This window comes from Leptodactylus fuscus, chromosome 6 (genome assembly GCF_031893055.1).
Source record: "Leptodactylus fuscus isolate aLepFus1 chromosome 6, aLepFus1.hap2, whole genome shotgun sequence".
Lineage (NCBI taxonomy): Eukaryota > Metazoa > Chordata > Amphibia > Anura > Leptodactylidae > Leptodactylus > Leptodactylus fuscus.
In genome coordinates, this window is record NC_134270.1 from 22038746 (window position 1) to 22053824 (window position 15079).

A 15079-nucleotide genomic window follows, 5' to 3' on the forward strand; every position below is an offset into this window, starting at 1 on the left:
AAGATATATGATGGCAAGCGCAGCTTTGATCAAAACTTTGGTGTGAGACTTGCCATCTTCTGTGACTGTGGCAAAAAATGAACGCAACTGAACGCAACTTCTTGCACTTGATACAATGGAAACCTTCGTAATCTTTCGGACGCATACGCTTGGATCGCCAGCTAACTGTTCCGGTGCAACGAGGAGTGCCAAAAAAACACTGTTCTTGTGGCTGTTGTTGCTGCTGTTGCTCGGAAAGTAGTAAGCCATTTTGACAAGCGGCGTTCTCAGAAGCTAGTTCCTCAGGGGATATTAGAGCACAAAGCTCAAACATACTAGGATCCAGCTTTGTACTAGGATCTTGCAACTCCATTTCGGCTGACTCGCAAAAAGGTAGGTGGATACACTAGAATACTCGCGGCTTCACTCGGGAAAAATATAGTAAATAAAGTCAAATAAAATAAAGTCAAATTTTCAGTGCCACACAGTATTACTATGACCTGAAGGAGCTGACATCTCAGCAATGAAAACCATCTCACAGGCAGAATTGTGTAGTTGCCCATAGCAACCAGAGCTCAGCTTTCACTTTACCTCAGCAGGGGGACACTAGCGAGATGTAAGGTGATATATTTTTGTGAAGGTGGAGACATGCTAGCGTAATGGGGCTTCAGTTTTGCCAAGGTGAATACATGCTAGAGTAATACCGGATGGGAGTAGAAGTGGCGGTAGCTGTGCCAATGGATAAGACGAGTGTCCTTAACTAATCTCCCCAGCACACCTCCTAGGCTGGACACCGATGAGGGGGGCCTGCTGTGCTAATCAGATGGTGGTGGTACTGCTTCCCCCGAGGTGCTTCCAGTTGGAGAGGAGTCCTCTCTTATCCTGAGCCGGAGTGATGGTGTACGGAAGGGCCCTGATGTTAATGCAAGAATGACTTAGGAGGAAATAGTGTAGTTGAAACTTACTCAACAACTGTACACCTCACAGCTTACTAACGGGGGTAGTAGCCTCTCACTATATATTGGTGGTGGACTTTAGTAAACGGAGAGGAGCTCCGACCCCGGTGGAGATCCAAGGAACATGTATTGAGATAGTCAGGACCTATAAGTATCTGGGTGTGCTCCTCAACAATAAACTAGACTGGGCTGATCACCTGGAGGCGCTGCACAGAAAGGGCCACAGCAGACTCTACCTGCTCAGGAGGCTGAGGGCCTTCGGAGTCCAGGGGACACTTCTTAGGGCCTTCTTCAACTCTGTGGTTGCTTCAGCCATCTTTTTCGGTGTGGCCTGCTGGGGAAGCAGTATATCAACCAGGGACAGAAATAGACTTGACAGGCTGATCAGAAGGGTCAGCTCTGTCCTGGGGAGCCCCCTGGAGCCAGTACAGGTGGTGGGTGACAGAAGGACACTGTCTGTAGTGACCTCCATGCGGGAGAACAAATCCCACCCCATGTATGGGACCCTGATGGGACTTGGCAGCACTGTAAGTGACCGTCTGCTTCACCCCAAGTGTGAGAAGGAGCTATCGCAAGTCCTTTCTTCCAACCGCGACCAGGCTGTATAATCTACATCAGACCAAGCGAAGATCACTCTGCACAGAGAACTAATGATTATGACGATGACCATGAGGTCTTCCTCTTTCTCTTCCGTTTTTCCTTAGCTGCTATGGACTCTTAGTATATCTTCTCTTCTCAGCTTATGTGTACGTACGTCTGTAATATATTACTCTGTATTATCCTGTACCTGTATTACTATGCTGCTGTAACATGCTGAAATTTCCCCAATGTGGGACTATTAAAGGATTATCTTATCTTATATAGCATTCCCAGCCTTGGTCTTGAGGGATACCCAGATATAATAAAGCACTAGTGCCGTACTCTAATCCAAAAACTTTTTCTCTCTCTGAAATTCAGCCACGTCCAGCAGAGGACACTGGGGCTGTAGTCCAAGGTAGCCCTTCCATGATTCCCAGGAAAACACTGGAGATGCACAGAAATATAATATATGATATATTTCTGTGTACCTCCAGTGCTTTTCTGTGAATCCAGTCTCAGAGCTGTCTCAATATGAGCCTTGTACTGAATCTTCACCCTCAGGGGCTGAATGTAAGCCGTTGGGTCTCAGGCAGAGATGATCTACTCTGTATCTACTACACACTAAGCCTAGGTTCACATCTGCGATCTGTGACCATTCAGGGATTCCGTCTCCCATTCTATGTGAAAAATTAGGACTTACCTCTCCGCATTTTCAGGCAGAAATCTGCAGACCCCATTATAGTCTATGAGGTCCTCAGGTTTCCACAGTAACAACTTTTTTTTTCCATTTTTTAGGTCCCCAAGTGGACCTGAGAAACGGAAACCCCCAACACAGGTGTGAACCCAGCTTAAAATTACTGCTGAGACCCCAACGGTTTCCTGGAGACATAAGTCTCCCAGACCTCACCCAGTGACCTGTGATAGTCCAGGACTGTACCAAGTGTGGGGGAGCAAATAGAGGGAAAACAAACAGAGGATTTACAGGGAAAGCTGCAAAACAATACATGTAACATAGAACGTATAGACAGGACATACAAACACACCCGGATAGACAAACACAATAGAAGCACTTTGGGATGCTGCACTATAACACTACCCAGAATGCACTGGGAACACTGTGCAGGCATTGAACAAGCAGGGGATGCTGGAACATTTCAGCTCTGCAGGTGTAGAATAGTGAACAAACAGAATGTAGTATAACACTATAAATCTTCATTTCTTATAGTCAGAAGAAGACAGGAAGAACGTCCTGAGACTTCAAGATCTGGTCGATAAACTACAAGCCAAGGTCAAGTCGTACAAGAGACAGACTGAGGATTCAGTGCGTATTCTACCTCATGTTACCATCTAAACCTGGAGGAATGACATGAACCTGTAATGGATCCCTCTCTTATGTACTTTATTATAGGAGGAGCAAAGTAACGTTCACCTCTCAAAACTGAGGAAACTTCAGCATGAGCTGGATGAAGCCGAGGAGCGAGCGGACATTGCCGAATCCCAACTCAACAAGCTCCGAGCCAAGAGCCGCGACTTTACTGGAAAGGTATTAAAGGCAAAATATCCTGGAAATTTATAACAGGGAGCAACAGTATTCACCTGTCCTACAGTCAGCCTCTCCCCTCCTGACATGGCTGATAACAGATAGTAATAGATTGTATTCACCTGTCCTACAGTCAGCCTCTCCTCTCCTGACATGGCTGATAACAGATAGTAATAGATTGTATTCACCTCTCCCCTCCTGACATGGCTGATAACAGATAGTAATAGATTGTATTCACCTGTCCTACAGTCGGCCTCTCCCCTCCTGACATGGCTGATAACAGATAGTAATAGATTGTATTCACCTCTCCCCTCCTGACATGGCTGATAACAGATAGTAATAGATTGTATTCACCTGTCCTACAGTCGGCCTCTCCCCTCCAGACATGGCTGATAACAGATAGCAATAGATTGTATTCACCTGTCCTACAGTCGGCCTCTCCCCTCCTGACATGGCTGATAACAGATAGCAATAGATTGTATTCACCTGTCCTACAGTCGGCCTCTCCTCTTCTGACATGGCTGATAACAGATAGCAATAGATTGTATTCACCTGTCCTACAGTCGGCCTCTCCTCTCCTGACATGGCTGATAACAGATAGTAATAGATTGTATTCACCTGTCCCATATCTCCCAACCGTCCCGATTTCTGCGGGACATTCACGATTCCGGAGACATGTCCCGCGGTCCCGGTTGGAGGGATGTCCCGATTTCAACTCAGATCTGCGTCCAGAGGACGCAGATCTGAGTTAAAACACAAACGCGGCTGAAGCAAGGAGCTGACACAGGTCAGCTCCTTGCCTCGCCGCCGAACGCCACCTACTGGCTTGTAGACGCGATGTGATGACGTCACATCGCGTCTACAACTGTGCGCCAGTGAGAGAGAGAGAGGCGCGCAGAGTACAGCGGGGGAACGAAGGAGAAAGTAAGTGTAATGTGTACGCTAAGGTGGAACGTGAAACTGGGGGCAGATGAAGGAGAGGACGGCATGACACTGGGAGTAGAGATGTGGGGACATGAATCTGGGGGCAGAGATGGAGGGGACATGGATCTGGGGGCAGAGATGGAGGGGACATGCATCTGGGGGTAGAGATGGAGGGGGGACATGAATCTGGGGGCAGAGATGGAGGGACATGAATCCGGGGGCAGAGATGGAGGGGACATGAATCTGGAGGCAGAGATGGAGGGGACATGAATCTGGAGGCAGAGATGGAGGGGACATGAATCTGGGGGTAGAGATGGAGGGGGGACATGAATCTGGGGGTAGAGATGGAGGGGGGACATGAATCTGGGGGTAGAGATGGAGGGGGGACATGAATCTGGGGGCAGAGATGGGGGGACATGAATCTGGGGGCAGAGATGGGGGGACATGAATCTGGGGGCAGAGATGGAGGGGACATGAATCTGGGGGCAGAGATGGAGGGGACATGAATCTGGGGGCAGAGATGGAGGGGACATGAATCTGGGGGCAGAGATGGAGGGGACATGAATCTGGGGGCAGAGATGGAGGGGACATGAATCTGGGGGCAGAGATGTGGGGACATGAATCTGGGGGCAGAGATGTGGGGACATGAATCTGGGGGCAGAGATGTGGGGACATGAATCTGGGGGCAGAGATGTGGGGACATGAATCTGGGGGCAGAGATGGAGGGGACATGAATCTGGGGGCAGAGATGGAGGGGACATGAATCTGGGGCAGAGATTTGGGGACATGAATCTGGGGGCAGAGATGGAGGGGACATGAATCTGGGGGCGGAGATGTGGGGACATGAATCTGGGGCAGAGATTGGGGGGACATGAATCTGGAGGCAGAGATGGAGGGGACATGAATCTGGAGGCAGAGATGTGGGGACATGTATCTGGGGGCAGAGATGGAGGGGGGACATGAATCTGGGGGCAGAGATGTGGGGACATGTATCTGGGGGCAGAGATGTGGGGACATGGATCTGGGGGCAGAGATGGAGGGACATGAATCTGGGGGCAGAGATGTGGGGACATGTATCTGGGGGCAGAGATGTGGGGACATGGATCTGGGGGCAGAGATGTGGGGACATGTATCTGGGGGCAGAGATGGAGGGGACATGAATCTGGGGGCAGAGATGTGGGGACATGAATCTGGGGGCAGAGATGGGGGTACATGAATCTGGGGGCAGAGATGGAGGGGGGACATATAATTTACAGGTGACTGTAGGAGGATTATACTGTGTGCAGGCACATGAAAAATTAAGGAGACTAGGCGGGGTCAACACAAAAGTGGGCGGGGCTAAATTCTGTCCCTCTTTCGGTTCTTCAAAAGTTGGGAGGTATGCCTGTCCTACAGTCGGCCTCTCCCCTCCTGACATGGCTGATAACAGAGAGTAATAGACCTTTTTCCCCTTGGGTTGGGGGTGATACTGGTCATATGTCTGACAGATAATGAGGATATAGATATTATGGCGCCACCTATGGTGAGATCACTTATCTGTGACTTCTCAGAGCTGCTTTTCATTCTTTCATAATCCTGTCAGGACTTCACTCAAAATAGCTCCGCCCCTTACTTCACATCTAACAGTCCAGCTCCGCCCCTTACATCTAACAGTCTAGCTCCGCCTCTTATGTAACAGCCCAGCTCCTCCCCATACCTCAAGTCTAACAGTCTAGCTCTGCCGCTCACATCTAACAGCCCAGCTCCTCCCCTTACTTCCCGTCTAACAGTCCAGCTCCGCCCCTTACCTCAGTCTAGCTCCGCCCCTCACATCTAACAGCCCAGCTCCTCCCCATACCTCACGTCTAACAGCCTAGCTCCGCCCCTCAGATCTAACAGTCTAGCTCCGCCCCTCACATCTAACAGCCCAGCTCCTCCCCTTACCTCATATCTAACAGTCTAGCTCCGCCCCTCAGATCTAACAGCCCAGCTCCTCCTGTTACCTCACGTCTAACATTTCAACTCCGCCCCTCACATCTAACAGCCCAGCTCCCCCCCTTACCTCACGTCTAACAGCCTAGCTCCGCCCCTCACATCTAACAGTCTAGCTCCGCCCCTCACATCTAACAGCCCAGCTCCTCCCCTTACCTCATATCTAACAGTCAAGCTCCGCCCCTCACATCTAACAGCCCAGCTCCTCCCCTTACCTCATATCTAACAGTCTAGCTCCGCCCCTCACATCTAACAGCCCAGCTCCTCCCCTTACCTCATATCTAACAGTCTAGCTCCGCCCCTCACATCTAACAGCCCAGCTCCTCCTGTTACCTCACGTCTAACATTTCAACTCCGCCCCTCACATCTAACAGCCCAGCTCCGCCCCTTATCACATATCTAACAGACTAGCTCCGCCCGTCATATCTACAGCCTAGCTCCGCCCCTTACCGCTCGGCTAACAGACTAGCCCCGCCCCTTACGTCTAACAGCCTTGCTCCGCCCCTCATATCTAACAGCCTTGCTCCGCCTCTCACATCCACCAGACCAGCTCCCGTCCACTATAGCAGTTGGTCATGTGTCATAGTCATGTGACTCTTTCATTGGCTGAGTCTTGTGTTCTTCAGGTGAAGGAAGGTGACGTGTGAGGAGGCCCGCGCTCTGCCGCCCGGTTCGTGTCCTGGTTCGTGTCCTGGTTCGTGTCCCGGCTCGTGTCGCTCTTCTTGTCATGTAGATAATAAATAGTTTTGCGCTATCTCAGCCATTTTCTGTCTTTCTTGCCTCCGTGTCTGCGCGGCTTGCTGATATGTAATAGTCATGGCCGCTCACAGCTCCTGCTCATACTGGGAGGTCCCCATAGTACAGGGGAGGTCCCAGAGAGACTGTCCCTATTTATATATGCAGGGGTGTGTCGTTCCCTATGGCCACTCCCATCACTTCTATATTGGAGGCCCCGCCCACAAGTTCTCAGTCCTACAGCCCATGAGAAAACCGCAATAAGTTCAAAAAATGTATTAAAAAAAATGCCAATTTGAACAGAGCCTGAATATGACTGTGCTGCTAGGAATAAAAGAGCCGGAGCTCTTGTTCTCTGGGGACTTCCTGTTAGGGACACCAGGATCTGAAGAAGAGTCCTCATGACTGACTCCTGAGAGAATCCTCCATTTTATCTGAGGTAACCTGACAGCTAAAGCAGACTCCATATTGTTCTATAGATAGCGTCCTCCATATTGTTCTATAGATAGCGCCCTCCATATTGTTCTACTGATAGTGCCCTCCATATTCTATAGATAGCGCCCTCCATATTGTTCTATAGATAGCGCCCTCCATATTGTTCTATAGATAGCGTCCTCCATATTGTTCTATAGATAGCGCCCTCCATATTGTTCTACTGATAGTGCCCTCCATATTCTATAGATAGCGCCCTCCATATTGTTCTATAGATAGCGCCCTCCATATTGTTCTATAGATAGCGCCCTCCATATTGTTCTATAGATAGCGCCCTCCATATTGTTCTACTGATAGTGCCCTCCATATTCTATAGATAGCGCCCTCCATATTGTTCTATAGATAGCGCCCTCCATATTGTTCTATAGATAGCGTCCTCCATATTGTTCTATAGATAGCGCCCTCCATATTGTTCTATAGATAGCGCCCTCCATATTGTTCTATAGATAGCGCCCTCCATATTGTTCTACAGATAGTGCCCTCCATATTGTTCTACAGATAGCGTCCTCTATATTGTTCTATAGATAGCGTCCTCCATATTGTTCTATAGATAGCGTCCTCCATATTGTTCTATAGATAGCGTCCTCCATATTGTTCTACAGATAGCGTCCTCTATATTGTTCTATAGATAGCGTCCTCCATATTGTCTCAGTGAGAGGGCCGTCTTTGCTAATTAAAGGGGTTATTCACTTTCTAATATTGAAGGCCTGTCCTAGATAGGTAGAGAGGTATATGGATGTATATGAAATAGATAGACATTACATTGATAATAGATATGATATATATATAGATGAGAGACAGACAGATAATACACAGTACATTGATAGATATATGATATATATAGATGAGAGACAGATAGAAGAGAACAACAGAAATAGATCAGAGATTGATGTGATAAATATGAGATGAAATCCTATAAATTCTCTGATATGTAGATATATATGAGAAACATGATATGAAATAGTATGATGAAACCAATGAAATAGATACAATAGATAGAATAGTGTAATGGTGGCCGCCTTCAGTCCATCTCCTCCTGTGGTCTGCACCAAACGTCACCGTGTCATCTCCGTTGGCGGACATCATCATGGTTGTGTGTAGCAAACCAAACGCACTAGCTGAAACAGGAGAGGAACCCAGACAAGCGCACCAAGAATGGCAGCCAAGTGAATGCGGCTAGGGTTTACATAGGGGGCGGTCACTATGATGTCATAATTAGGTGATGTCACAGCTGGACCGGATATGTTATAATGGATGCCCCCATGACATACTACTTGCACCTCTACTCTAATAGGGGCAGGTTCACTCACAGTTGTGTTATGTGCAATTTTTGCAACAAAATCCTGACACTAAAAATTTTCTGTTTGCACCTTCCATTCTGAGTAGCCCCAGTGACTGTGTGCACAGGGGTGTAGTTATAGGGGTGCAGTTACTACCAGGCCCTGATCTCTGAGGCGACTCCTAGGGACCCATTGCTGCATAAAATATCCCACTGTTCATATTGGCCCAAGATAAGTAGGTTTTTCCTTGTGGCCCAGGAGCTTACACTTCTTTGTGTGACCACTGGCCGCCATGCTCGGGAGAAGTCTTGTATACGAGTGTGGGAGGTTCTGATAATGGAGGATGTAATTGTTAGGTAATTGAGTGAACGGAGAACACGGGTTGGGCGGTAGACAGAGATGAGGGAGGAAATGTATGGAGGTGCGGCATTATGGAGAGCCTCGTGGATGGAGAACAGGACATTTCTTTTACCAGTGCACTGAAAATGTCACAAATTGTCTCCCTATTGGCGCGATCAGTTGTAATCTGTAAGTAGACCTTGAAGTAAGTGATTTCCCTGCAGCGTCACCACAGGGCGAACAAAGAATTACACAGTGTCCATTCACTTCAGTGTTCTGGCTGTGTAGTGCAAGACAGGACAGGTCCTCCAGAGAGCGTGGTGAGGGTCCTGAACAGAGGACCTCTCTAATACCCTCTAATAGAGTGTACAAAAACTTCTTAATCCAGACACCGCCTTAGAATAATCTTTATGGGATATTACTAATTGTAATAAATCTGACCTGCGCAGTTTTCCCGAAGTCGGAAATAATCAATTTGGTCCTTCTCAAGGGCACAGGAGTCGTTCTTTACTAGGAAAATTTTTAATGCACATTCCTGGGTAGCGCCTTGGCTGTATATAGCTGTAACATGACCCAGTGAACGAGAAATCTTATCCAAGTCAAGTGAGGATAAGACTCTGACCGGATTCTGGAATTACCTCCTGGCAGGCGGAGGCAGTGGAAACAGCCCGCAGGCTCGCTGCTGAAAACATGACCCGAGGGTCCCCTTACACTTTTTTTATTTTTTATTTCTGGATAAGTGGTCCTGGGTCTGTAATAGTAAAGATCCAAGTAAGTGCTAGCTGTATCATTGCGCACCTTGGTCTGGTCTGCAAGGTTAAAGGGGTTTTCAGAAATCTAATATTGAAGAGCTATCCTTAGAATCGGTGCTCAGTATCAGATCAGCGGAGGTCCAACCAGCACAATGATCTCTTCATTGAATATCAAGCACAGTGTTGTACATTGTATAGTTGCTGTGCTACAAACAGACTTTGTGACCATGGAACATGATGTCACAGCCTATGAAGAGGAAAGACCCACAACTAAGTGATGCTGCTTCCAATAGCTGATCGGCAGGGGTACTGGGTACCAGACCCCCATTGATCTGATCAGGATCAGTAGATATGAGTACACTGTTTTTTAGTGAAGCGGGTTCATTATCAATTTTCAAAACATTTTGGGTTTGGGGTCACCAGGTACAAATCACTATTAGTTTACCTGTGTGACCAAAGATCGCTGGTTTGCCTTCACTAACTCATGTTAGTGAATGGACTCTGAAAGTCAAGACATTTTTGTGGGTAGAAGTCACGGCAACTCAAGGGGGCGCCATACACTAACGTAAGTGAAAGTGATACTTGGTGTGACGGGAGTCATGGCCAAAGTGACCGTGCAGCCCTTATCCTTCGGTCCCCAGATTATAAGTGGATATCCCAAGGAGGTGTGGAAACAAAGCAAATACTGATACTCACTTTCCTTCACCTCTCCTTGGTACCCTTCACTCATCTTCCTGGGTGATGTCAGGAGGCGCCATGAAGTTGGTGCACCCCACATGGTTGCTGAGTAGGGTTGAGCGATCGGGATCGGCTGGAAAATGATTGGAAATCGGATTTTGAAATATCAAGATCGGCTCAACCCCAAAAGTGACTTTTCCCATAGAGAACCATTGACTAGGCTTGAGAGATCGGGATTGGAAAAGATCGGATTCCGATCAGCAATCGAGGAAATTTCACGATCGGGATCGGCTGGAAAATGATTGGAAATCGGATTTTAAAATCAATCCTGAAATCTCAAGATTGGCTCAACTCTATTGCTGAGGCTCAATCGCAGGCCTCAGCAGTCTCACAGGACCTGTGACGTCACCCCGATGACCAGAAGACCCAGAAGGAGCACCAGAGGCTGCAAGAGAGTCCAGGCGAATATTAGGCTCCTTTCACTTCTCCTTTCAAGTCTCCAAACCTCCCTGGGCTCCTGACTATTATATGCCAGGATCAAATATTTGCAAAACTCACAAGGTTCGCCCAACTTTATTCATCAGATGCAAACTCACAGGAAATACCATTAACTTTCTGCTAAAATCAGTCTCAATAATTATAATATTAACTTTATTTATATAGCGCCAACATATTCTGTAGCACTTTACAAATCAGAGGGGACATGAACAGACAATACCAGACAATACAATGGGACAAAAATTTACATATTAAACAATATAAGTGAGGGCCCTGCTCAGAAGAGCGTACAATCTATGAGGAGATAGGGGGACACAAGAGGTCAGAGGGCTTGTTTTGTACAATGGTCCAGCCATGTATTAATAAATAAGGTCATATAAGCAGATGGGAGTTTAGGGCAGTCTTAAAGCCGCTGTAGTTGTCCTGGTTAAAGTGTTCCAGAGCACCGGTGCAGCTTGAGAAAAAATTTGAAGAGGGGAGCGGGATGTTCGGATAACAAAGGATGCAATCTAAGGTCATTGGAAGAACGGAGAGGATGGGGAGGGTGGTAGACTGTGGTGAGAAAGGAAAGGTAGGGTACTCAGTGCTATGGATGGATTTATGAGGAGTGTGATAAATTTATATTGTATTGTGCGATGGATGGGCAACCAGTGCAGTGACTGACAAAAATAGATTAGTCTGCGTACCGGAGTGCAGAAAGATGAGTCTGGGGGTCAGGACAGATTATAGAGGGGAGAGTTTAGTAAGAGGAAGCCCATTTAGTAGAGAATTGCAATAGGCAAGACGAGGGGATCAGAGCGACAATGAGGGGTTTTGATGTTTCCAAAGTGAGAAAACAAGAAATTCTGGAGATGTTTTAGAGGTGCAGATAACAGGAGTGTGCGAGTGACTGAATATTTGGGTTGAAGGTGAGATCCAAGTCAAATACAACCCCAAAATGGCAGGCTTACCGCCTCAGTGTAATAGTACCAGAATTGGACATAACATATTTTTGGAACTTAAAGCGGTTGTCCAGGATAACTATAAAACCCTACACTAATCTAAACACCCTCCCCGCTCCTACTTTATAAATTACATTATTAATCAAAATGTATATTTACCCATTTGTAGTCATGTGACTGCCTCAGGGACATTTTCTGATTATCCGATGACGATCCGTTTCCCCGTTTCTGGAAACAAATCGTCACTACTTCTCCCCCCATCCACTCCATCATACTTACCTATCTTCCTGTCTAGGTTTCCTTCTCTGGGGAACGGCTCCTCTTCCTTCCTTGATGTTGGCACTTGCATGCGCAATAGAGCCATAGTCCTATTTTAGCACTGAAGCCAACATTACACCTCTATTGTGCAAGCTGGGAGCATGTGCCGTAGTGATGTATTGAAGGCTACAGCATAGTGTTGCGCGTTACCTGCAGAAGGAAGACAGGAAGAAGGCAGGTAAAGTATAATAGGGTGGGGGGCTGAGTGAGTTGGGAAGGGCAGTGGGATGAATAGCTAGGGAGACAGGGTGAGGGTGTTAGAGAGGGAGGGGGAGGAGTGAGAGGGAGATAGTGTGAGAGCCTACAACTACCAGAATGCATTGCAGCCAGAAACCACACCATGTAAACAAATGCAGAAGATGCTAGGTGCTCCCAAAGATACTAGAAATCACTCAGAATACTGCTAAAGTTATATGTTTGCACTGGGCTGATCACCTGGAGGCGCTGCACAGAAAGGGCCACAGCAGGCTCTACCTGCTCAGGAGGATGAGGGCCTTTGGAGTCCAGGGGGCACTTCTTAGGGCCTTTTACAACTCTGTGGTAGCATCAGCCATATTCTTTGGAGAGGCCTGCTGGGGGAGTAGCATACCAGCCAGAGATAGAAATAGACTTAACAGGCTGGTTAGAAGGGCCAGCTCTGTCCTGGGGAGCTTCCTGGACCCAGTACAGGTGGTGGCTGATAGAAGGATACTGTCTGTGGTGAGCTCCATGCTGGAGAACAACTCCCGTCCCATGTATGAGACCGTGATAGCACTGGGCAGTACTGTCAGTGACCGATTGCTTCACCCCAAGTGTGAGAAGGAGCTATCGGAGATCTTTCCTCCCAACCGTGGTCAGGCTGTACAACCAACATCAGGCTAAGCGGAGATCACTCCGCACAGAGACCTAAATGATCCTGAGTCTTTCTTTTTCTTCTTAGTTGCTATGACTCCTAGTATCTTTTCTATCTGCTATGAGCTTGTATGTGTCTTTCTTGTAATATATTACTGTATTCTCCATGCTGCTGTAACTCACTGAATTTCTCCATGGTGGGACTAGTAAAGGATTATCTTATCTTGTTAACCTATTTCTAGCACTAATAGAACTTTTAAATATTAATAATTTTTGCTCGGAAAACCCGTTTAATTAAAGTTTGTGGTGCAATGATAAAAGCCAGAGCACTAGTGTATATGGCTATACTATTAAGGTGTTGGGTGACAGTCACATATACAAGGGAACTAAATAGATAGGGAGCCGCATATGGCAGTAGTGTCAGGAGAGATTGGCCATTGCAGTTAACAAGCCTACCTTCTCTCCTTCCACTCCACATGGACATCATAGTCCATAGGTAGGGTCTGGAAGATTTGGTTTTTAGCTGCTGATTTACTTAGCAGTATTACTAGTCCCACCCCATGGGCTCGAAGCCTTCTCAGTTCTTGGCTATCGTTTCGCTCTGATATCTCGGTACTTATTTTTCATGTTTGTCCTTCTAGTCCTGACACCGAATATTATATTTTTTATTATGACACTTGATCTTCTTCTCACTCGCTACCATCTCTGCGGCTCACATAGCTGAATTTTATGAATCAGCCCCAAGGGATTTACTAATTTTAATCTCTCATTCTATTAAAACTTTGGCCAACAAGGGATTTCATTCTGTCATTATACCAGAAACTGAACTGTCGGCAGTGTACCATACTAAAAATGTTTGGCACCCACCGTGTGAACTGTGTGGCATTATAAACTGCCTGGGCTATGAAACCTCAGCGATCAAGATGCTATTTACTGATGTGCTGCAAGCCTACGATAGCTCAAGGCTTATGCTCACATGCCAGTAAACAGGCCAATTGTACCCTTACCAAAAATGTTAAATACCAGTTCCAAAAAAATCTGTCACTACACGCATCCTATAATATCCTTCGTGCCCAGTTTTAATCTCAATGATTTGACTCGTAGGATGATATTTTCACAATGACTAATGTGACCTCAGCATTAAGCTTACACTTTTCCACCTATGAGGCTCTTCTTACAAAGGTACAGAATTGGTTTTTGAAAGGTAGGAACCCTTGGGGGAGGTGTATTATACCCTGGACTCAAGTTTTATGGCATACAAAGAATGAAAATGTTGAAAATTTTTGTACATGCAGCTCAAAAATGTTTAACTTATTACGCCTCCCTCATACAGTGAGATTATTGTGGCCGTGTGGGGTCCCATGGATTTAGTGAAACTGATAGAATATGTCTGACAGTTCATTCCAATAATAGGTCCTACTAGAAGACCTAGTAGGGTCGCATACATTTAGGGGAACCAATAGAATATGCTCTTCAGTCTGTAGATGCAGCAGGCACCATCGGAAGACCTATCGGAAGACCACATTCATTTAGGGGCATGAATAGAATATGTTTGTCGCTCTGTAACAATAGGTACCATGGGAAGACCAAGCATGGTCCTATACATTTAGCAAACCCAATAGAACAAGCTCAGCAGTCTATTATAATAGGTGCCAGGAGAAGACCTGGTAGGGTCCCATGTAGGGAAAAGTCACTCCAAGAACTTAAAGAACATCTTCAGAAATATAGAGTTTGCCACATGTTGTACGTCCGAGCATTTTGCCAGATACTGTAAAGCTGTTACAAGTGCTGTGAATGTGACAAACAAGCGTCAGCTCTTCAGTCGGCTTCTTCTGACTTCTCCAGAAACCTCATTACATTCTGATGTTATTGTAATAGATATTACCATGAATTAAAGAGATTATGCCATGAAAAATATTCATCCTGAGAACCGCAACAATCTTGAGATCAAGGAGTTCGCCAGTCTTCACATCTTCACAAAAAGTTTAGAAAATTCTGAATAAATACGGTTCACTCATCTCTACCCAGAATGATGACAAGGGTGACTTTTGCCAGAATTTGTAAAGATTCCAATTATTGGGTTTACTCCCTACTGCTCTGTAACACAACCTGCATTTTACCCAACAATCAAGATCGAAAAAGATAGCGTCCAAGTAGGTGCAAAATTCCAAAAAATATATTCCTCCAAGGTATGAAAAAATCTTATATGTTTATCATATAGTACTTGGCCTGAACAGTTCCTGGACTGTGCGATGTTGCACCCATA

At 46.4% G+C, this 15079-nt stretch overlaps 1 protein-coding gene across 1 annotated transcript in view; it reads left to right on the top strand.

Annotated features, from left to right (window-relative positions):
• LOC142210409 (myosin-4-like) overlaps positions 1-6603 on the top strand; it is a 36554-nt gene extending 29951 nt beyond the window's left edge. Inside the window, exons 37-39 of the mRNA XM_075279521.1 lie at positions 2740-2835; positions 2923-3057; positions 6576-6603. Coding sequence (XP_075135622.1) covers positions 2740-2835; positions 2923-3057; positions 6576-6596 — 252 coding nt within the window. The 3' untranslated portion in view covers positions 6597-6603. The remainder of the gene's footprint in view (positions 1-2739; positions 2836-2922; positions 3058-6575) is intronic.
• Positions 6604-15079: the final 8476 nt, after the last annotated feature.